This window comes from Leopardus geoffroyi, chromosome X (genome assembly GCF_018350155.1).
Source record: "Leopardus geoffroyi isolate Oge1 chromosome X, O.geoffroyi_Oge1_pat1.0, whole genome shotgun sequence".
Lineage (NCBI taxonomy): Eukaryota > Metazoa > Chordata > Mammalia > Carnivora > Felidae > Leopardus > Leopardus geoffroyi.
The window spans coordinates 123,373,843-123,398,171 of NC_059343.1; the positions used below are offsets into that span (position 1 = coordinate 123,373,843).

The 24,329-nt window shown below is 48.1% G+C and overlaps 1 protein-coding gene across 13 annotated transcripts in view; it reads right to left on the reverse strand.

Annotated features, from left to right (window-relative positions):
* Positions 1–7,773: 7,773 nt before the first annotated feature.
* Positions 7,774–24,329, reverse strand: part of IDS (iduronate 2-sulfatase) — a 40,803-nt gene continuing 24,247 nt past the window's right edge. For 4 of the 13 annotated variants that reach the window (XM_045472734.1, XM_045472746.1, XM_045472735.1 and 1 more), the window contains 5 exons: positions 22,738–22,938; positions 21,118–21,288; positions 17,495–17,621; positions 15,429–15,602; positions 7,774–12,157 (listed from right to left, as the gene is read on the reverse strand). In XM_045472734.1, coding sequence (XP_045328690.1) covers positions 11,685–12,157; positions 15,429–15,602; positions 17,495–17,621; positions 21,118–21,288; positions 22,738–22,938 — 1,146 coding nt within the window. In that variant the 3' untranslated portion in view covers positions 7,774–11,684. The remainder of the gene's footprint in view (positions 12,158–15,428; positions 15,603–17,494; positions 17,622–21,117; positions 21,289–22,737; positions 22,939–24,329) is intronic. The other 9 variants (XM_045472745.1, XM_045472748.1, XM_045472744.1 and 6 more) reach the window with 5 other exon arrangements.

The window sequence follows — 24,329 nt, forward strand, 5'->3', positions numbered from 1 at the left end:
AGATGAGAAGCGGTTGGGCTCAGAATTCTCATTCTACCAGTTGGTTATGCTTAAATGGATAGCTGGGGGGTGTGGGGAAAGTAAAAGCACCAGAATTAAGACCCCCACTCGCACCCGTTCCTTCTTGCCTCCAACTAGCAACAGTCTTACTTCATTTCTGAGAAAGGGAAGCACTACCGATCCGTTATGGAAAACACACACAACTCCCATAACCTTGTTCATTTTCATATATGTAGCTCGGAGCAAGCAGTTCTCCGCCACAGCCTCCCTTTGATTTGAAAGCAATACAAAGAATAAAGGGAAATGAAAACTATGGCCACAGAGAGGCCGGCGCTTGATCCTTGCACACACACAGACACACACACCTTCTTGCTTCCCAGTTACATACAAAGGCAATTTTCCAAACGGGTGGGCACCAGCCTTTCCCCCTATCACAAGTTGGTCTTCTGGCTGCTTCACAGCTTTTGGTTGGCTCATTTGCACATCGTTTCAGCTGAAATCTCTGTCCTCGGTGGGGACCCCCAGGGAGAGGAATGTTGCCCAGGCAGCAGCCCTGGCAGCAAGGCCTTGGGGAACTGGACGGGGAGGCAGCCACAGAATGGACGCGATAGACTTGGGTCTGAGGTCTGCTCCACTTGGCTGGCTGCAAATTCTTGGCTGAGCGGCTTCCCTCCTTCTGAGTTTCAGCACCCCTCCTGGAATAAAGAGCTTCGTGGTCGTCCTCCCAACTGTGAGTCTCTGATTCTAGCGATGACGCCTTTGGTCAAACTCTTCAAAAGAATTCTTTTCATTCATTCATTCATTCATTCATTCTCTCACTCATTCATTCAGCAAATAGGAGTACCTAAAACGTGCCACACACTGGCTTAAGAGCCTTAGCATAGAGAAATGAATAAGGAATGCCCCCTTCTTGCAAAGTGACAGAATTAGAGGAGAGGTATAAACCCAGGTGCCGGGTGCCCTGCTGATGACAGTGTAAATTTGTACAACCTCTTTGGAGGCCAGGTTGGCGCCAGCTCCCAGACTGTCCAATGCACACACTACATTAGTCGAGAGCCCTACCTGCCTGACTCTAGCTACCTTAAGCAGAAAATGTTTGGGTTTCCTTTTTTAAGGCTATTGAGTTCCAGGGAACCTGAGGGGAGGCTGAAGGCTGCAGTCTCAGACCCAGATAGGGACAAAGGTGACCGGACACTGGCAGTCACAACTCGCCCATAACTGTGGGGCCTGGGCCCTGCACCATGCCACCGCTGCTTCCTGCCACAAAGGTGGGAGTCACCATGGTTCCTGCGTTGGAGGTGTCTGCTTAGCTGGGTCACACGCCCACCTTTAGCCACAAGCGAGCCACAGGAAAGTGGGCATCCAGCATTTTGTGCCTCTACAGTGCCTAGTGGACTCTGCCCCCCACCCCAGAGCAATGGCGTGGGCAATGTCCCAGGCAAAGGAAGACATTTATGATGCTGGTGGCCAAAATCATGACAAGCATCCTCTATACATGCCTTTGGCCTGGAAATTCCAGTCCCACAATTTCCGTTTAAGTTTTTTTTTAAATGTTTACTTATTTTTTGAGAGAGACAGAGACAGAGTGTGAGCAGGGGAGGGGCAGAGAGAGGGAGACACGGAATCCGAAGCAGGCTCCGGGCTCCGAGCTGTCAGCACAGAGCCCGATGTGGGGCTCGAACTCACCAGCTGTCAGATCATGACCTGAGCCGAAGTCAGACGCCCAACTGACTGAGCCGGCCAGGCGCCCCTCACAATTTCCATTTCTGTAGAGGTACGTTAATTCTTAACGCAAGTGCACAAAGATGACTGCACAGCAGTGTGCTCTGCGGGGAAACAAAACTTGAAACACCTAACGAGTCAGCAGTGGAGGCTTAGGTAAGTTATAGACAACACTGCTGCCGTTGTAAAGATTGTACCCATTCATTCCACAAATGTTTGTCACGGCTGTTACTATGTTCTAGGCAAGGGGAGACCATGGCACAAAAACAGACACCCCACGCCCCCCGTGGAGCTTACCGGGGAAACAGATAACAGAGGAAATAATCAGAGAAATGAATGTGAAAGTACGGCCCAGCTGAGGCTAAGAACGGGTACGGGTGCCATGTAACCGGGCGCGGTCAAAGGCGTCAGAGAAGGAAGGATGCCTCTGGGAAGACAGGGTAGGCGTTAGGACAAGGAGTTGCAGCGGGTCGGCAGGGCCCAAAACACGGAGGGACTGTCTACACAAAGGCCAGGTTCAAGTGTTTTCTGCTTGCCCTCATTCCAATGGGAAGCCAATGAAATATTTGAGGGTGGGGGTAGTAATGACATCAGATTTGCGGTTTTCAAAGATCATCTTCAGAACCACGTGAACCGGAGTGTAGCACCGTGCGAGCGGAGACCACTTAGGAAGCGGTCGCGTGTCCAAGTGATAGCACATGGTACCTGGACGGGTTGAGGACACACTCACAGAGGTAAAATCCGCACGGTCTGTGGGTGGATGTGTCTGCCCCATGGAGTTGTGAAGCACAAGGCTGGGCAAAGCAGCAGTCTCGGTATTAACCTTTGTAGAAACAGTAGCATTTATTAGCTGTCCTGGAAGAGGAAGGAAAGGCGGTTGCTCTCTAGGTTCGTCCCCCAGGAGACAGTTTCATGTGCTCTCCAGGAAATGCTTCAGATTTGGGTGTCACAGCACGTTGGAGTTGGGAAAACCCTTAGAAATTATGCGGCATGAAAAACAGGTTGTAAAATAGAAAAACACATGGGATGTAGGATAGGGCCCAATTGTTTTAATATGTTATGCACAGGCAGGCTATGCCAAGTAATGGTGGCGGTAGATTATTGCCTTCGCTTTTGCACATTTTTCTAACTTTTCTGTGATGAACACGTAAAACACTTTCCCAATCAGGGAGGAATCCAATATAATTTTTTATTTTTTTTTAACGTTTATTTATTTTTGGGACAGGGAGAGACAGAGCATGAACGGGGGAGGGGCAAGGAGAGAGGGAGACACAGAATCGGAAACAGGCTCCAGGTTCTGAGCCATCAAACCAGAGCCCGACGCGGGGCTCAAACTCACGGACCGCGAGATCGTGCCCTGGCTGAAGTCGGACGCTCAACCGACTGCGCCACCCAGGCGCCCCTCCAATACAATTTTTTAAAGGAAATTACCTAGTATATATAACTCCTCTTCTGGAGAGGGAGCAAACTGACACAGGAGAGGTCTCTCGATGGGGTGCAGGGAGAAATCCAACCGTTACTAGACAAGGGTTTTGTTGTTGTTTTAAATTCTTCATCTTTATTTGAGAGCTGCTTGCCCTCTTGAAAGATTTTCAAGTCTACATGCAAAGGGCCACTTACCTTGTATAGCCAGCAAGTTATTTTAATAGCTGAGTATGTTGTCTCCAAATCAAACACGTCTCAGAGACAGAAGGGGTTTTAGTAGTTAGTTGTGCTCTGGCAAACGATTCCCTGTGTCAGGATCAGAGTTTCTTTTTTTCTCTCTCTCTTTTTTTTAGTACAAAATGAGTTTAATCTGGTAAAAGTTGCATGTGAAATTTAGAAGCACACTGAACTTGTTTTTAGTTTAAATGTATGTTTTATCTAAATTCAAGTTAGCTAACATACAGTGTAGCCTTGGTTTCAGGAGTAGAACCCAGTGACTCATCGCTCACGTAGGACACCCAGCGCTCATCCCAACAAGGCTGTCGTGGGGGCTGACCTGGGCGTGCCTGCTATCTTTTCTGGCCTCTCTCCTCGACTCCGGTAGCGGCCCCCCTCTCAGTTACGACCACCCAAAATGACTTATGACATTGCCAAATGTGCCCCAACGGCAGCATTGCTCCCCACCCCCAGTGAGAACCACTGGCCTAGGTGACGCTTGGGGTGACACCTCGGAGCCATGAGAGAGCACGTCCGATCGCCCTTGCCTAGGATGGTTCCACACAGATTTCAAGATCATGCCATCCTCTGCCCCTCATTCCTCGTCGCCCCCCACCCACTCCTAAGTCTTTTCTCCTCCAGCTTGAACATTCCTCCTTCCAGTGTTCCTCACACGACAGGTGGGGTCTCCCATTCGTGCACACGCCCATGACAGCTCCGCGTCGGCACCTAAACACAATTCTCTAGGTGCCGGCAGAGCGCGGGCAGATGCCCGCCTACGCAGCCAGACATCCCTTTCACTCTGGGCAGCGAAGCCCCACTAAGTCCCACGCTGAGCTGTGGACCAAAATGTTGAAGGTTTGCACAGGGGACACTGCTCCCTTGGGTCACCCCTCCTTGACACCTGGGTCCCGGGGCTCAATTGTTAGGCCCATATTTATCCTTCTCAAACTTCACCAAGTCACCAGAAATCGGTACCTATGCTTGCCCCTGAGGACACAGAGATGGGTGGGGAATGGGACAGGATAGAAAATGACTCATCGCTGCACACATGTGTGCTTTTTAAAACTCTGTGCCAGTAAGCTTTGTATATTGCCCAGTCGCAATAAATAAGCCAACCAATAAACACACTGGACATACTTCACCTGCTCAGATTCACCCAATGCTCCCAGCCTGTCCTGATCCATTTGGAAACTTACGATGTCTTCCAGTGTCCTCATTTTCTTCCCCAAATATGAGAAGCGTGCCATCCAAATCTTCACTCAAAGCCATCAACAAGGAAAGGCGGAAGAGACAAGCCAGGATTTGTTAAGGTACTTAAGGCACTAAGTGGGGGCTTCTCCAGCTGGCACCCCACAAACCCACCCATTTCCTTCAAGATGACAAGCCAGCACTCCTTTCAGTGGCTGCTATTGCACATCTGGTTTCCCTAAAGAGGCCCACTAGATCGGCCACCCCACTTCCTCCTTCTTTCTGGGGAGTCTCTAACTGCAGGGTAAGCTGAGAGAAATAGCACTGCCCAGCAAGGCGCTTCTATGCCCAAGTGCAACTTACCGCCCCCCTCCCATAATTCAGCCGCTTCTCAAATCCCACAGCACACTTGCCCTGGCCTCACACGGGTGGGGGCAGGCTGGGTACTGTGAGGGGGCAAAACCGTACGATGGGATGGAGGGCCGTTAAATGGTTTCACTTATTTTAAGGCTGCATCAAGCAGTCCCAAAACAGCAGCAAGAATTGCACACACAATGATAATGGCAAATTTAATATGATTTATTCATACAATAACTCATGCTGCACTTAACACAAATACAAGGATACCTTTTTCAATAGTGTGGAGGAGATGAATTCATAAAACCTGTTAAGTAAATAATGAATTTTGAATATAAATCACCTGCAAAGGTTCTTTCCAAAGCACACCCGAAACGACAATAAATTAGGGCAAGGGTTTTGTAAATGTCAGCCCCAGTCCTGCTCTAAACCATCTCACCCGCATAAATCACACTTCCTGACTTTTACAGACAGGAAAAAGCAAAAGCGTTAACCCCTGGCCTTTGCTCCTCTCTTTGTCCACGTCCTAACTCTGGCTTCCTAGCAGGTGCCAAAGACACTAGACATGGAGCCTTTGTTCCCTGCTGCCAGCAGGGCTCCCTTCTGCCCGGGGTGTGCCACATTGCCCTCTGCATGCACCTGCAGGTGGCCTCCCAGACACAGCACCCAGAGCCAACTGAAGCCATGTCTGTTTTCTCCAGCCTGGAATCGCCCCCATCAGAGGCCTAGGACCACGGTCCAGAATCCGGAGTCAAATATCCTTTCATGATTATTAGCAGTGCCTGCCAGCGATCTTGGTGGGATATGGAGCAACAGCCAGGAAACTCAGATCCCCAAGGAAAGCCCTCAAGGATGGGCTTTCCACCACATCGGATTGTATTTCAGCAGACACTTGAGAGGAAAGCAATATCTGCCCCACTAGGTAGGCAAATGGGCGGGACACCAGCAGGAACTTCAGATACACGTGGGAGGCAAGTCCTGAGAGCGGTGAGGGCTCTTACCCATCATCGTAACATTGTAGGCAATCCCAGGGCACTGGCTAGTGACAACCCTCTCAGCTACAAGTTCTCGTGTATAGAGGAGAGACTGCCTGAGAGAGGTGAGGGGACACCAAGTGCACTGGGGCAGAAGGGGGCTAGGCTGACAGCAGGCTCAACCACAATGGGCTCTACCTAAGGCCAAAAGAGATAATGGGCGGAGCCAAAGGGGGCACCTGGGTTCTAGTTCAATTTCCAATCCCAGGCCAAATTCAAGAGACTCTGCAAAGGAGCCGTAATCTGCAGGCTGGACTTGCGCAAGGAGAAGGGGCTGAGCTCCATTTTGGAACTGATACCCAAAGCCCCCCTCACACAGTGAGCAATGATGGCTTGGTAACCCCGGCAGGCATCAGTGAGGTCGGCCTGCTGCCATCATTCAGAGAAACCTTACCCACTGTAGCCAGGGTGAGGCTCCGCCAACCAGCTTGCTCATCTCTCAGCATACACCCCAACAGTTTTAAGTGATTAAAGACGAATGCAGACTAGATATATACTCAAAAGTACTTAAAAGGAGAGATTTGAACAGATAACCGTATACCCATGTTCACAGCAGCATTATTCACAATAGTCCAAAGGTAGAAACAACTGAAGTGTCCATCAGGGGACAAATGGAGACACAAAGTGTCATCTATCCATACAATGGAGTATTATTCAGCCTTAGAAAGGAAGGAAACTCTGATATATGCCACAACATGGATGGACCTTGAAGATATTCTAAGTAAAAGAAGCCAGACACAAAATGACAAATATTCTATGATTTGGCTTCCATGGGGTTCCTAGAGTAGTCAAATTCGTAGGAACAGAAAGGAGAATGGTGGTTCCTGGGACTGGGGAGAGGGGGAGATGGGGAGTTGGGTGTTTCATGGGGACAGAGTTTCAGTTGTGCAAGAGGGAAAAAGTTATGTGGATGAGGTTCCAATGGCACAACATCGTGAAGGGACTTAATGCTACCTACCGAACTGCACACATAATGGTAAATCTTATGTTATACGCACTTTACCACAATTTTTTTACTGCATACAAAAATTTGAAAATTTCAGTAAAAAAGGATTAATGTAGGAAGGGTGGCACACTCATCATGACTTCTTGCCAAAAGCCATTAATGATGTAAAAAAAATGCCGACGTTATTTCAGATCACAGAGGTGGGATACAGGATTGGATGTGGATTTCATCTGTGTACAGATAAAAACGTCTTCATCTGTGCATATGTATGTGGGTAGGAAAAAGAGCCAAGAGAAATGCACACATGTCTACAGTGGCTATGTTCTGGACATGGTGGTCATCCTCACCACCTGGCATGTATGTCTTCCAAATTTTATACAATGAGCATACATTATTCTGATAACAGGGTGAAGAGACAGGGTAACTTAAGTATAAAAGCAACCACAAAATCAGGAAAGGAAAATGAATATTTATTCAATCTCCAGATTTGGAAGGATCCCCGTGTTTACCGGGGAAAAAAATCATGCAGGGAAAGAGTAATTTGTTTGATTATTTTAAAAAGTGAAACCCATAACCAAGATTTAAAGGCAAATTCACTGGAAATACAACTGGAAATACAAATGCCCAACAATTTTACAGAGAGAGCAATGTTTAAGGATGGTAATAAGCAAAGAGTTAGAAGGTAAAACAGGATGCCACTTTCACCTGTTATCATTAGGGGTGGGGTCTGCTGGGGGTTTTTGGTTTTATGTTTTTTATTATTGTATGCTTGTTTGCTTTATTTTTAGTTTTACTACCCTAAGGTAGCAGGAGAGTGGGGAGAGGGGCCAAATCGAGAAGCTTTTGACAATTTGGCACTGAGAGACCAGCCTAAGGGAGTCATTTGATGTACATAAAAACATTTTATTCACAAAGTTGTTCATCACAGCATTATTTACAATACTGGAAATCGGGAAATAAGCTAAATTTTCAATAATTTGAAAGAAGGTTAAGTAAATTATGGTAAAAGTACACAACAAAATATATTACCACCATCATAAAGTATCTGCAGAAATTTGCAGTAACCACACATAATACTTAGTGAAAAAAATAATATAAAACTGCACGATAAAACACAGAGCATGATCACAGCAATGTAAAACATTCATACCCCAGAGAAGACACGATATTCAGTGACCATCTTGGGGCAAAATACTGATGCATATTCTTACCTTTTACTGTATTTATTTTCCAATTTTTCTGTAATTAACACATTAATTTTGCGTTCAGAAAAAGATACCTTTTTCCAAAGCAGCCATAAGATTCTTTAGTGATGTTCCTGTTCATTTCATGCCATGACACACTCTAGAGTCACAAAGCCTCAGCTTCTTGGAGATGGGAGCAGGTGAGTGGCTGTGAAGAATGGTCATGAATGGACAGGGGGGTAGGACAACCTAGGGGTGGGTAAGGAGGTAGGGATTGGCCAGGGAGAGTCAGGGACCAGTATGAAAACTGGTCAGCCGAGGAAAGGGGCTTTGTGGAGTCAGGGAAGACTCTGACTGCTCAACGAAGGTCTGAGGAGACCCAGTAGTAGGCACTGACGGTGTTCTCAAAGGGCAGGATCAAAGAGGGAGTTCAGGAAGACACGTGGATTCTTCAGGGGCAAGGGAGGAAAGAGGAGGGGGAGGTAAGCTACTCGGAAGGAGGTGAGAAGGGCTGGGGAGATGGTGATGGCACTAGCGGTGGGGGAGGAAAGAGCCGATCGCCAGAGGGCGCTCCCGGCGCCACGCTTCAACCTGACGTCCCTGGCTCGCCTCCAGACAAGTCTTCACACGCAAACCTAGGGTGCAGAATCGGCTCACAGAAGGGACTTGCCAACAGCTAGGTGGACCCAGCTCACGCAGTTAGTCTTGGGCAGCTCTGTTCCACTTTCTGCCACGATGGAAAGGTTCTAGATCTGTGCTATCCAATATGGTGCCCACTAATCATACAGGGCTGATGAGCACTTGAAATAGGCAAGTGCAACTTCGATTCTGCTTCTGAAATGTTTATTTCATTTTAATTAATGTAAACAGTTGCATGTGCCTAGTTGCCACTGGACAGCACACAACTAGGGGCAGTGATTCTCAAAGTGTGGCCTTTGGGGGAGCAGCGTAATTTATAAGGAATGCACATTCTCAGGCCCCACCCAGATGCAATGAATCAGAACCTCAGCAGGCAGGGTCTGGCACGCTGGATTTTAGCAAGGCTTCGGGTGGTTCTGGCGTACCCTCATGTTTGTGAGCCATGGAGACAGGTCCACTCAACCTTTCTTGGGTCACTAGTCTGGTTTCAACTGAACTGTATCAAAGAACCCCTGCTCAGGTGATATGGGGCTTTCTACAAATAAAGTGACTGTGGAACCATTAATAAAACACGTCGAGCTCAGTGAGATCAGAGAAAGGTCACGTGGAGCCACAAAGATATGCTTACTCTAGGCCGAGTCAAGATAAGGAACGTGGTCAGCTTGGACATCGGAAACCCAGATAGCGGCTAGTCATCCCAACGTGTGCCAGAGACGTGCAAAAGGAAACAAAAAGTGGCTCTAAATTGGGTTCGGTGCCAAAAATAGCAAGCCCCCCCACAACCTGTGAGAGTATGTGCATCCCATCGAATGTGAAATGCAGCCTTAACTTCTAAAGGGAGAGATCTGTAAAGGGAAGGCCAAGAAAAACTAAAAGCTAAGGAGCACTCTGACGCCGCGTGCTCAAGTAGGAAAGACGAGACAGAAGCACTTCCGGTAGAGGCGGATCCACACACAAAAGCGCCCCACGTGGACCCGGCTCCGGATATGGCTTTGGTCACCCTGGCGAATTACGGGCCAAAACAGCAGCTGCACACCCAATGTATCTGCCACGTCACTCTTTTCTGGCGCAGTTCAGCTAACAACTTCGGCGAAAGCAGAACGTGGCGATTTTTGACACTAAAGCTGTGCCTCAAGAAATAGAGCGAGAAAAAATGAGGAAGTGTACATACTGCAGCCAACAGGCACAGCACACGGATGTGAGATAAAGGCCTGTGTTCAAACTTATCATTGTAACTGTGGAGGAGGAGATAAAGCTAAACACATTGAACATATGTCACGAGGAATTTGCAGACTGGATTGTAAAAATCTTCATGGAAGTGATGAGAGCGGTAAAAAGGACAAAGAAGGAGAAATAAAAGGCCCAGGGAACCCACCGACAAGTAAAGCGTAGGCATCCAGAAGAAAGATGAGCCTCAGGATCAGGAGAGATGAATAGGGCCCTTCACTCTTCAACTAGAAACCGTTGTTGCCGGGACACTAAGTCACAATCAATTAGAAGAGCATTGTGTTACCATATGCACCTCTACTGTAGGCTAATTAGTAAAAAAAAACAACAAAAACAAAAAACCGTCTGAAACTACTGATTTGAAGTAATCTCTTAACATGATATCTTGTCTTTTTTGTTACAATTTAATACACAGAAGTAACTTAACCTAATTTGCTGAAGTTTGTTTCACAAGCATTTACCTTTAAGCACTGATGCACTTAAAAGACACAATTACTAGAAATGACTCACTTTGATACAGGACTACACATGATATTGATTTAGAATGCGGTTGACTCCTCTGATGACTACTGATAACTGATCAGCTTCCACTGTTATTAACAGGAGTTGTGACGATCCCACCCTCTTTAATAGGCTAAGCTTATTACTACCACCTGCCTTCTGGTTACTTTCATGTTTGGGGAACACGGAACTACATTCCAGGGGATTAGAAATCACCTAATATTATGCTAATGAAGTTTTAACAATTCTCAAAATAATTTAGAATTTAATAAAATTAGTGTTGTCTTTAATCAGCAATTAAAAGTCAAATATTTCTGGCCTCCTGGATAAGTGGATATCTGCAACCAACTATTCCTGAAGAAGGAAAACACTTAACAGTTTTGAGTGACTCAATTCATGGATACAGGTATAACGTAACACATAACAGTGCCTTTCAAGAGGTGATCTCTGAGGTCAAGGGTCATATTACTTGCTAACAAATTATTACTTGGGCCAGACATCTCTGAACATTTTTTTGAACATTTTTAACTGAATTTCCCATACATTTCATGCCTCTGGTTTACTGAGCATTACGTATCATTTGATATAGAGATTCCACACTAATCACTTCATGCCTAGATTCCACATTAATCACTTCATGCCTGTTTTATCTTTGGATTTTGAAAATTTGCAATCTTAAGAACAAAAATTGAAGATAAGACTTAAATGCATCTGGCATTATTATTTAACATTTTAAAAAGAAACCTGAAATACTGACATAATATTTTGAATATATTGGGCTACATAAATTATTAAATTATAAACAAAACAACCAGGAACTTAGTGTTAAACAGCATGTGACATACGGTTACTCTTTGAAATGCACTAAATTCCGCAAATAATTCCAGTATTTCTTGACTATAGCGTTACGTTAGGTTATTATGGTCTTGATGGCTAAAAGAATGACAATTTTCATTTGCTCGCTTTACACTTATCCATTCGATAAATAAGCTATGATTGTTCAAAATGGGAAAGAATGGTTCAGTCCGATCACCAAGTAGAAATGAAGACTCAAATTAATAAAGAATCAAAGGGCTGGGCTATTACATATTCTTAGGCCAAACTGTTGATGCACGCTTTGATTGCCTACCCCCAGGTTGCTTCCAATATTGTGGGTAATCGCCAAATAACCAGCTCTAACTCCTCCTCTCCCCAGCTGGAAGGGAGCACATTACGTACGCCCTCCTCAGTGCTTGGCAAGACTCAAGGCATCAATGACTGGAGAAGGTCTCTGCCCTGGGAGTCATTATACATGTTGTGGTCCTGCAGAGGGTCGGAATCAACAAAATACAGTTCCCCTGCATGGACGTCAGAAAAATTAGCCAGAAATTCACGGGGATCAAAGCCAACCCACACAGTGTACCTATAGTCTATCGTGCGTATGGAATAGCCCATGACCTTTATATCTTTTAAGCTCGGCTTGTCAGAATTCCACTGAGGATAGTCTGCGGGCCGGGGGTACTGGCTATAGGCAATAGACTCACGGGGATTACCACGAAGGTGCGGGTCCTCTCCCAGGTCCTGGAGTTGAAAATGCTTCCCAAGGTTCTGGCCTTCTCGGCACAGCTGTACATGAAACGAGGGAACAGGACAGCGAGGTGGGACGTGCAGGCCAGCAAGTCCCGCAAGCGTAGGAGAGAGAGAAAGAAGTTCCACCAGGTCCATGACTCGCCGGCCTGAAACAGGAAGCGATCCTGCTGAATGGACTACTTTACGGAAGCCTGCACAGCCAACAGGATGAGGACAGGAGCCCATCTGGGCACCACGCGTTGTCTTTTGTTTTTTTACATGTATTTTTGGCCCAAGAGTTTATGAACAACGCCAACTCGGCACCTCACCCAGTTAGAGGATACAAAATGAAGGTGCCCGCAACCAGCTGGCACTTTTAAAAATGATGTGAATTTTGGAGCCATCAGTGTAATAACTGATTCAGGCAAGGATCACCCACGGAAGCCCAAGCCACCAGGTAAAAATCTGTTGTGGGACAGGATATTCAGAATCTCAACAGTGTCAACCTGCAGACGACTCCTTCCTGGATGTCAGCACATCTCCTTTAGATTGTGGGAGAACACGAACAACATCAAACTTACCACCTGACCCATGTTGTAGCGTCCACTTCAGCAGCATCACAAACATTCACCCTGTTCCGCAGCCATCACCACCATCCATGCCCAGAACTGTTTCCATCTTCCTGAACCGGAGTCTCTCCTCATTAAACACTACCTTCCGCATCTCCCCTGCTCTCCAGCCCCTGGCACCCACTGTCCTACTTTCTGTCTCTATGACATTGGCTCCTCTAGAGACCTCGTGTAAGTGGCATCACATAGTATTTGTCCTTTTAGGACTGCTTACTTCACTGAGCATCATGTCCTCAAGGCTCATCCATGTTGTAGCAGGTGTCAGAATGTCCTGCCTTCTTGAAGGCTGAGTAACATTCCGCTGTGTGGGGAGACGACATTTTGCCTATCTATTCATGCGGCAGTGGATACTTGGGGTGCTTGAGCCTTCTGGCGATTATGAATAATGCTATGAACATTCAGATACAAGTTTTTGTTTGAATACCTGTTTTTAATTCTGTGGGCTATATACCTAGGAGTGGAATTGCCCAGTCACGCGCTAACTCTACCTTTAACTTTTTGAAGAATGGCTAAACCATTTTCCACAGTGGCTGCACCATTTTACATCCCCACCAGCAGTGTGAGGGTTCCAGTTTCTCCACACCATCCCAGTGCTAGAGTTTTCTGTTGATTTTGATAATGGATAGGAAATGGCATCTCATTGTGGTGGATCCACCTTTACAGTCTCAATCCTATACTTTCTGTTGATTCCTATTAAAACCGGTCTGGGCTTTGGACCATCATTCTGGCCTTTCTGGATCTTTAAGAATTCGTTTTATACTGCCCAATTTTATTTCAACATATTTAATTTGTAAGTTAAATAAAAAGAAAAGAAGCTTAAAGAAAGATACTTTTACAAAATGGCAAGACCTGGCCGACATGGCCACCTTAATCAGGACCAAATCTGGCATCACTAACAATGGCACATGCCACCACCAAGTGTCCCCACTGTGACACCAAGGAAGCACACAACCTCATGTCCAGTGTGTGTGTCAAAAATGTTTACCCTGAATCTAGTCATGAGGAAGCAATGACACAAATCCAGACTGTGGGCTGCTGCCCAAGACAGGTACCCCAGATGCCTGTAAAAAGGTGAGGTCAGGGAGAAATGGGGGCCCAGATCCCATCAGGACTTGTCAGCTGCTATAAGGACTTCCACTCAGTGAGGTATGTGGGAGGCTCCAGAGCAGGGCTGTGACACCACCTGACTCGGGTTTTAACAGGATCACTTCAGCCACTGCGAGGAGGAGGAACTCCAGGGGACCACGAGCACAACCAGGGAGACTTCAGCAAGCCACTGCAGGAATCCAGCAGGAGATGGTGGCGGTGTGGCCCAGGGTGGCAGCATGACTCAGTGAGAAGCAGTACAGACAGACTGAATGGACAGCAACAGGCTTGCTGACGAGGACTACGTACTACATATGGAGGACAGAAGAGGGGCAGGGGTCAGGAGGACTCCACGATTTTTTGGCCTGAGTCAGCACAGCCATTCCCTGAGAAGGAAAAGAGGGCCAAGAGGGTCTTACAGTGAAAGGCCAGAAGCCCAGCTTGGGCACGTCAGGCTGGCCAAGTGGGACAAGCTGTTGGAAACCCAAGTCCCAAAGTTCAGGGAAGAGACAGAGGCTGGAGATAAAACTGGGGCATAAACTGGGAACAGTACAGTTATGTGAATTTACAACTTGCTGAACACCTCCCCAAAAAAGTTTCAAAAAAACACACAAAACATTCTCAACCGGTCAGATTTCTCCAAGGAAACAAAGGGCTATAATCATGCCTTGAAAAGGTTTAACCTTATCAATGATTTGAAAGAAGGCAAAGCATGCAGCACATGAAAATCACGTGTAGAGAAAATAAAATTGGGCTGTTTAAAGCAAACTGAGAAAGATCCAGAAAGGCCAGGATGATAGGCCAGAACCAAGGAAAAAAATTTTTAATAGAAATCAATATAAAGGGCAAGATTTAGATGTTAAATGGATTTAGATGGATTAAATAAAGAAAGAAGTCCAGAAAGGGAACAACCTGGCTTCTGAGAGTTCATGGAAAACGTACCCCTAAAAAAGCAAATGTCATCTGAAGTACATGACTCGTCTCTGCGCTGAGCAGATCAACCTAGGAAGTAATTCACAAAGAACCTGCACAGATTGCCCCATGCTGTAGCAAGGGGTATCTTGTTCAAGGGACATTTCTGGAAATCTTTTTCTTAAACTGGAGTTTCTGGAAGACAGAAGCCACAATAACCGTGGGCCTGAAAGAACGGCTGCAGGCCTGGGGATCTCAGCCTAGAGAAGAGAGGTATTGGTGTCATTTTCAAGGCTGGGATGGACTGGCACGTGGAAGTCAAAGGAAACTTGCTCATTGTTGCGGAGTGCAGAAGCAGGTCACCTGGCCTACTTGATAGATCCAGTGGCTCACTAGACCGGTAAGCTGCCAAAACGGCAAATGTCTTCCTCACAAAGGGCCGAGTCCCCGTAGAAGTGTGCAGGCAAGAGTTATGCTCATCTGTAGGGGGACAGCCCCGGCCCTGGTGGAGTCTGTCACCCCGCCTCTCAGCTTTGGAGCGCACTATTGTCACCACCATGATAGTCCTCCTCATCCTGGGGGTGCCACCTACTCCTTCCTCACTCCCCATCTTCCATGCTCCTCGTGCACGAGGGCCGTACTTGGTGGCTCTGGCCCTGCCACCCCTCTCTGACCCGGAGGTACTCAGGAATGCCAACACCGGGCAGGAAGACGGACCGGGTAAGCCCTGGGCTCTGAACTGGTAAGGTGATTTACATGTAAACTAAAGAAAGCTTACTATCAAGCAACATCACTCCGGTGTATTTTATACCTGGCTCCATCAATTCCAACACAGAATCGAAAGGGTCGATGTAAGGGAAAAGCTCCTCTCCTGCCTCTGGAAGCGGAGCCGTCCTCCCGGGAACATAGAACATCAGGGGCACGCGGGTAGCGACATCAAAATTGCTGTATTTGGCCCATTCTCCATGTTCACCTAGAGCCCACCCTGGGTCATAAAAAGCACAGAACGACAGAAAACGAATAATGATATTATTCATTGCCCACTTTAGATACCGTTTCATTTCCTGTTGTAAAAACCAGAGGAAACAAACACTCATCAGAAGAAATTCCTCTATAATGACCACAAAAAGGGGACTTCCCCTAAATCTAAGTATTGCTTTATTTGAAGTTAGACCTTTGTCCCGAATGAGGAAACTCTAAAAGGAAAAAAAAAAATATTAAATTCTCAAATGAAACTATCTTCTTTTAGCAAACAACTAGCAATTGCACCCAGGCTGGGTGCTGAGGGACCCATGGCCCCGCACAGACATGCCGCCCCTGCTGAGAGGGGCTCCCCTTGCCTGGACGGGGGCTCCAACAGCCAGCACTGCCGCTGCCCAGCCCTGGGCTGGCCTCCCTTGACACAAGTCCCGCAGGCTCAGGTCTGCACCTGATGGCATGCCGCCGAACAATGAGCTGTGACACTGTGGCACTATCACTCACATTTTAAAAAGACAAGGATAGCTTATTCAATTTTTAAAATATACCACAGACCAAACAAATATAACTTGATTTGAGATCCTTAACCTTGATAAAAAAAAAAAAAACAAAAAAAAAAAACCTCTTAACCCTGACTTAAAACATCCATCCCTTGCAAAAGACAGCTTGAATACCCCAAGCTGGAAATTTCTAATGTCTGCATCGGAGCACCCGTTTTGACATAAAAAAGATAAAAGAGATTGCACATTGAGTAGTTCGTGTTACAAAATAACCAAAGCCACATCCAGCTGTCATGTACGGATTGGAGAAGGCTTTTGTGGTTGGGAGGTGGGAAGTCTCAGGAGGGCCATCTGTCATCAGTGCAGCTGCCTCAGAGCAAAGAGAGCTTCCATGTGGGCCTGGCCTTCATGGGTGCACCAGACTGTGTGAGCACTGGAAGAGGAACTGGGCACGGGAAAGAGGGGCCAGAGGGGATGGCAAACCATCAGGAAACAGCGAAAACTTAGGATGCCTCCACAGAAGACAAAATGATGTGGGACTTTACAAGGCTTAAGGCAGGCCTGTGAGAAATCACATGGAGAACTGTCTGTGACATTAGGTGGAAAAAGCAAACTAGGGAACAAAACAGTTTATAAGCACAATCGATTCTGCCTTGTTCCATGACTATATATGACACACACACACACACACACACACACACACACACACACACTCCACCGCCACATGTATATGTATAAACAAAGGCTGCCAAACGGATCCCAGATCTGTCAGCACTAGTTAGCCTTGGGCATGTGGGAGCAGGGTGATGGGGACTGGGGGGTGTTGTTTAGCCTCTATTCTTGAGCTTGATAAAAATTTCAAATTAAGAAATAAAGTTTTAAATAAACTGTTTCCATTTTTGGAAAAGTAGGAAACTGCCTTAATTAAAAGAGAGAAAGCACTGCGAGCCCCAGGCTCTTGGCAGAGAGAACATCGGGGCTGGGAGTAGAGGGGTGCAGTCAGGTCTGAGGGCCTTGTGGGGCCCTGCCAGGATTCTTCTGGATCCTCCTAAGAAAAACTGAAATCCTCCAACAGTCTAGATGAGCAGCGTGGGTTAAAAGGGCTCCCGACACAAATGGAGGGTTCCTGCTGAGTTCATCAATAAAAAAAAAAAGGTTGCTATCAGGTCCCCTCCCAAGCATCCAAGACGCTCCTTGTACCCAAAAGAGGCCCCGCCCCCACGGAGAGAGGTCCCAGGACTAATAAGACAATCATAAAAGCACCCTGAGACCCCAGACTTGGGGCACTGCTGATTCCCAAAAGAGAACACGCCTATGTTTAAGGCAATCTAGAAAAGCACATTTCACAGAAAAGTTCCTATGTTTTGCGTGACTCACCAAGGTATTTGAAAATGCTTACCATGATCTGAGGCAAATGCAATGATTGTGCTATTGGTCAGCTGGAGATCATCCAAAGCACTCAAAAGGTGGCCAACCTGTGTATCCAAATACGAAACAGAGGCAAAGTAGCTCTGGCGGATTTTCCGCTGCACATTAAAAAAAAGAGAGTGAGTGCAATTGGAATTGCAGTGGCGCGCAGAAGAGTGTCACCTGAGCATTCCGCCACTGACGCCCTTAACTCTCTCAGCCAAAACATAACGTGTGTTTCCCCACCATCCATAGCCCCTTGCCCACATGGTCCTGGCGAAATCTGGGTCCGCAGCAGATCCAAAAGGAAGATTATTTTCTAAGTGAATCAGATTTCACTTTAGGGCACAGATCACAGCAGATGGATGTGCCACTTATTATCCCCTTCTGTCTCCTTCACATAATCTTACGGGTCCCAGGAAATGGCCCCGTACACCAAAACTTATCCCCCAGGCACTCCAAACTCCCACTGAGGGTGGCACCAAAGACCCCACCAAAGCTCCATTCACTCCCAAAGGACCAGAAACTGGGGGGCTTAGAACAATAGAATTGTTCTGTCTCCCAGTTCCGGTGGCCAGAGTCCGAGATCCAGGTGTCGGCAGAGCCAGGTTCTCTCTGCCAGCTCTGAGGGAGGGGGCTGCCTCTTCCAGCTTATGCTGGTGCCCGGCATCCTTGGTGCCCATGGGCTTGTGGCCACATCACCCCAATCTCTGCCTCCCTCCTCACATGGCCTTCTTCCTGTGTACAAGAACACAGGTCATGCGACTCCAGTATGACCTCATCTTTTTTTTAAAAAAATGTTTATTTTTGAGAGAGAGAGAAGAGAGAGAAAATGCACACAAGCGGGGGAAGTGCAGAGAGACAGAGAGAGGGAGAGGGAAGAGAGAATCCCAAGCAGGCTCTGTGCTGTATCGTAGAGCCTGACATGGGGCTTGAACTCGCGAAACCGCAAAATCATCACCTGGGCCAAAATCAGATGCTTAACCAACTAAGCCACCCAGGTGCCCCTCCAGTATGACCTCATTTTAACTAATGACATCTGCAATGACCCTGATTCCAAACAAGGTTCCATTCTGAGGAAGGAGGAGCTCATGGCGATGGGACAAGGGGGTGGGGTGGGGGTGGCCCCTGCTGTTCTTCTTCCGAGATGAGGGAGATGGCCACAGCCCAGCACACGAGCATGCACGATTCTGGCGACCGGTAAGGGGCATTACCAACAGCGCTGTTTACCAAATATTTGCCGGGTGCCACCCGATCCCCGGAGCCACCCTTTACGGTGAGCATTAACATTCCCATATGACACGGGAAGATTCCAGGGCTCGGAGAGGTGGATTAACTTGCCTGGAGACACACAGCTGGCCAGGGGGACATGGCCCAGGTCAGTACCCACACACATCCTGGGTGTCCCCTCCCCGGGGCTGTCCACCAGCCTCCATTTTGAAATCCCAAGTGGCATCATCTGCCGAGAGATGGGGCAGAGGGGTAGAAGGGGCAGGAGGAGAGTGGCACGGGTTCTGAGCGGCCGCACAGGTCAAGGGAGTGCTGAGCAGAGAGCCCCCATGGATGGGCTGCTGGGGCTGGAGGCTGGGCCCATGAGTGTGTCTCCACCTCATGGCTGCCCGGGTTCACTCCAGCAGCCTCAGGACTTGGGTTTCAGAGCAGAGTGGGTGGTGGGACCATTGTGTGATCGGAGCACTGCAGGTGAGGCAAGGATCGGAGCACAAGTGTACTGAGGAGCTGGCAAGAACAGTAAGCGACCTGCCCAGGAGGAGACTCCAGAGGGGACAGGACCCAGGGGGAGAGGAGAGGGCCACACTCACAATCCCCATGAGGCATGTGGAGAACGGAGACATGGAGCGAGGGAGCTGTGAGAAGAAGAGACTGCGGTCAGTCGGGGTGATGACCGAGCAGGAGTGGACCCGGGAGGTGGCAAACCCCGAGTGTGGCCCCTGAGGTCACTGGCTCATGTGGAGCTGAGGAAGAGGGCCAGAGGCTGGAGAGGGCAGAATTGAGACACTCAAGAGTGGAGTGAGATGCGGCCTGGGCACAGACACCCCAAGCTGCAAGAGGACAGTGAGCAGGGCCCAAGTTCAAGGTGAGTGTGCAGAGGCAGGAGCACACAAGCACACCAGGGAGGTCCTCTGGGCGGCTGCACCACCCGTGAGGAGGGGTGTGGGGAGGGGAGGAGAGCACCTGAAGGAGCTCCCACACGCAGCTCGCACTTAGACGCTTTCATATGTGCTCTGTGCTCCCTGCCGAAAACCTTTCTCCACCTCGTTTCCATTTTACAGAGAAGGAAGCTGAGGCTCAGAGACGTAAAATGACTTGCCATGGGTTGTGCAGCTGGTATGGGGCAGAACGGGAATTTGAACCCAGACCATTGAGAAGCCTGGACAACAGCAACGGCAGGTACCTCACTAGCTTCCCATGCAGACCAAGCGAGATAGCAACATTAAACACTGGGCACCCTTCCTGGGACACAGTCCCATTTGAAGAACATTTTAAGTGGCCGTCACTAACATCCAGGTGTGGCCTCAGAGCTGCGATTCGCGCAGCCTTGCTCTCAGAACCCCGGCATCGGGAAGTTAGGAATGGGACCAAGTGGTGAATCTACTCCTCTCCAAACTCTCACCACTGCCCTCCGAACCTCAGGAGTCCAACAGATATGAGGGGCGCACATCCCTCACCCTTTTGTGGTGTTTGGAACTGTGCACTGTAGCAGTATTTCCAAACCTCTGAGTGCATCAGAATCGCCAGGTGTGCTTTTGCAAATGCAAGTTCTCAGGACCACTTCAAGCTCCCAACTCCCTAAGTCTGAGTGACGCCAGGACTCTGTGCTTCTAAGAAGCCCCTGTGGGGATTCTGATGCAGGCGGTCCAGGAAGCAGCCTTTAAAAACACTGCCATCTACCATCCATGGTAGATTGCCTATTGGTGTATTCACATAGTAACAGAAGGGCAGGGCTGCGTGTGGAATAGTCCAGAAAGAGCATTGGTCAGCACGGTTTCTGTACTCCAGGGGGAGGGTGACTGATGAGTCAGCATGAGGATTCTAATTCTGGCTGCTCCACCCCCACGCGATGGCAAAGGGACATCAGATGTCGCAGCGGGACAGCCACGTCGGTGCCCCAGCTCCCTCTGTGTCAAGGCCCTGCCCACACACCACTGCCTGAGAGTGATGGGTACCTGTGCAGGCTTCCCCACAGAGAGGACCTGCCAGTGCCAGCAAAACAAACATTCTGGGCTACACAGGAGCTGCCCGCCGTCCCATAGCTGATGAGCTGTCACCTGGATTGAACAGCACCCCCCATGAGTTAGTGATGGTCGTCCAGGCCTCCTCCCTATCCCGGTGCCTACGTCTGGTGAATCACCAAATCTCCAGATGCCTCCTTCTTTGGAAGTGGAGACACTGATTGGGAGACTACATCCACTCAGCACCCCCTACATCCGAAATTCCTCCAGACCACCCCACCCCCAGCACCTCACAAGACACCTAGCACAGAGAAGATTCTTAGGAAAACACGATGGGTAGAGTGGTGTCTACGGAGAAAAGTGGTGTCACCAATGACATCACACCAGAAGTGCCCAATAATTCCCTCAAATATGTCCTTGGTACCTGAAAATCCACAGGAATTGGGCCATAGGGCACACTGAGGTTCAAGGCTTGGACGTCCTCCCGCTGCCTGATGTCCATCCAAGGGTTGTAGGCCACAGGAGGGAGGCCAGCAGGCACCTGGGGATCGGGAGCCAGGGTGATGTTCTCCAAGGGATACAGCTTCTGAAATTCCTTGGGGGAAAAGCACACAAAGACACCAGGTTGTCATTCTTTTCTGGCAGAGGCACAAGGCTGGGACTGTACAGATATTTATACTGCCTTTTTAAGCCTGTGATGCACTTACACGGCAGCTCACTGACACTACAAAGTCAGACTTGAGGTCACACTCACAAGATGCCAATGGTAATGACATCGCCACTCGTTTTCTATGAACCAAGCAGCAACGGCTCTCTTTTCTCCTATATATCAATACCCTCCTATTCCCATCCCCACTTCCCACCTCCCCTCCAAGTGGAAAAGGCGTGGAAGGGTGTTTCCAGTTCCCAAAACCTCCCTCCGGTTTGGCAACACCCTGGGAGTTGCTCACAGAACGTGCCCAGGCACGCCCGTGGCTGTGCCTGATGACAGTGCAAGGGCAGCAGACACAATCAGCAAAGCCACGTGGGCAATGCCCAAGGGAGACCAGGCACAAGTTTCCAGAATCCTCTCCCAGTGAGGTCACACAGGATGTGCTTAATCCTCCCAGCAGGGAGTGGTGTGCCAACATGTGTGAAATGCTGCCGACACAGAAGCTCGTTAAAGCCTCAGCACCCGGGCTGCTTCCTGGGGTTACTCCCCCGGGCACCCTCTGCCCTCACATACCCAAACTGCAGACTCCAGGCAGGAGAGTGGGGGTTTGCGTCAACAGTTTGTGCACAGAAAGCCACTCATCGCTCTGGGAGCGGTGCCAACTCCAGCTTCCCAGGGGCCAGCCAAAGCCCAGCCTCGCAAGCAGACCTTTCTAAGGAGAGCAGCCAGGCCTGCCAGGTTAACCCCGGCTGGGAGGGCCAGATCCCCTGCGCCAGTCAGAGCATCAAAGAACATGTCTTTTGCTCTCTACATCCATCACTAGTGAGGGGCATTCTTTACAAAGTCAAAAGAATGGGCTGCTTAGGCCTGGGGAAGACACGACAGGGAAAAACTGAAAAGGATTTTTAAACAGCAGAGACTACATGCTCTGAATGACAGACATGCAAGCAGTGCCCTGTGTTGAAGGGATCTGACCCACCAGGCTCAGGGGGAGCGCCAACTACTGAACACGGCTTCACGTTCCTTGGAACCGTGCCCCCAAGGACCATCCCTTACCGAGGGCCTTGGCAGCCGGCTCTGACTCCCTTCTCTCTGGTGATCTTACCATCCAACCCAGCACATGCTCACGGAGTCCAAGAGAAAAAAACTAAAACCCTCCAGTGGGGGAGGCAGAAAACCAAGCATTTCCAACAAGATTCTTACATACTCCAAGTCTACTTCTTAGCCTTGACCTCTGCATCCCATCTCCACACCACTGAGTACAGTAGTGCCATCAGGCACCCCAGCGACAGGGCCGGCAGGATGTGGCCGCCCTCACTACACTAATCTCTCCTTCGAGAAAGGACAGAGCTGTCACAGCTGTGCTGGATCAACCCTCAGCCAGATCTTCACCTTGGGGTATCTGAAGGGGATGTGCGGCTTATGATACCCAACAGCCAGGAAGAAAGGACTGGCTGATGTTTTCATCTTTTCCAACAACCGTATAGCTTGCTCGGTGCTCTGTTTGTCAGGCAAGGTGCCCTCCGGCACATCCGCCACATCCACAGGGCAAAGCAGGTTGGCATGGAGCTGTCCGTCCGGCCCCCTGCATGTCTTTGAAAACAAAACATGTAACGCTGTCAGCTCTTGAAATGCAAGAAACAGGAGTCATGAATGCTACACACACAGAGGATTTAACATTCACATCACTAGCCTGTAAATCTTCATCATTCAAAGTGGTCGGGCACACACGAACTAGAACTAAAACAGAGAAACGTTTCGTCTTTTGCAGGCAGGGCCTGGGCCAGAAATCCACCAGCACTTAGCTTCTTGCTGTTCATCTTCTGTCTCCAGGCCTTAATTAATTAAAGGAAGCCCATGTAAACGAATGACCAAAACAAATTTGTCTCCAGCTCAATAAAAAAAAAAAAAAAAAAAAATAAGCGAATTAAACAATGGACAAGGTACTTGAACAGAGATTTCTCCAGACAAGACAGATAAGTGGCCAAAAAGCACATGTAAAGATGCTTCATGTCATTAGTCGTCATGGAAACACAAGTGAAACCCAAAATGAGATACCGCTTCCCACCCACTACAATGGCTAGAATTTTTAAAACTGGACAGACAAGAATACTAGGATGGCTAGAATTTTTTAAACTGGACACTAACAAGTGCTGGCAAGGATGGGCAGAAACCAGAGCCCTCATACATGCTGCTGGGGATGTGAAATGCTACAGTCACTGTGGAAAACACCCAGGGGGTTCCTCAAACAGTGAAACATAGAGTTAGTGTGTAACCCAGCAATTCTACACCTAGGTGGATACCGGGAAAAAATTAAAACCTACGTCCACACAGATACTTGACCTGGCAGTTCCACCTAAGAGAAATGAAAAGTTAAGCCACACGAACACCTGTACGTGAATAGCAGTATTACTGATAGTAGCCAAAGAGTGGAAACCCAAATGTCCATCAGCTGATGAACAGATAAATAAAACGTGTTATCTCCTCCGTACAATGGAATACCATTTGGCTATAAAAAGTAATGAAGCTTTGGGGAGCTTAGCTGGCTCGGTCAGTAGGCATGCAACTCTCGATCTCGAGTTTGTGGGTTCAAGCTCCATACTGGGTGGAGAGGACTTAAAAATAAAATCTTTAAAAAAAAAAGGTAATGAAGTTCTGATACATGCTACAACGTGGATGAGCCTCAGGAACACTATGAATGAAGCCAAACACAAAATGCCATATACTGTATGATTCCATTTACACAAAATGTCCAGAATAGGCAAATCCATAGAGAAAGAAAGTAGATCAGTTGTTGCCACAGGCCGAGGGTTCAGAGAAAATGGGGAATGAATGGTAACGGGTACCCACGTACTTTCCGGAGTAATGGAAATGCTCTTAAATGGATTTGTTGATGGTTGCACAACCCTGAGCATACTAAAAATCACTGAATTGCACACATTAAAAGGGTGACTTTTATGGTGTATCGATTATATCTCAAAACA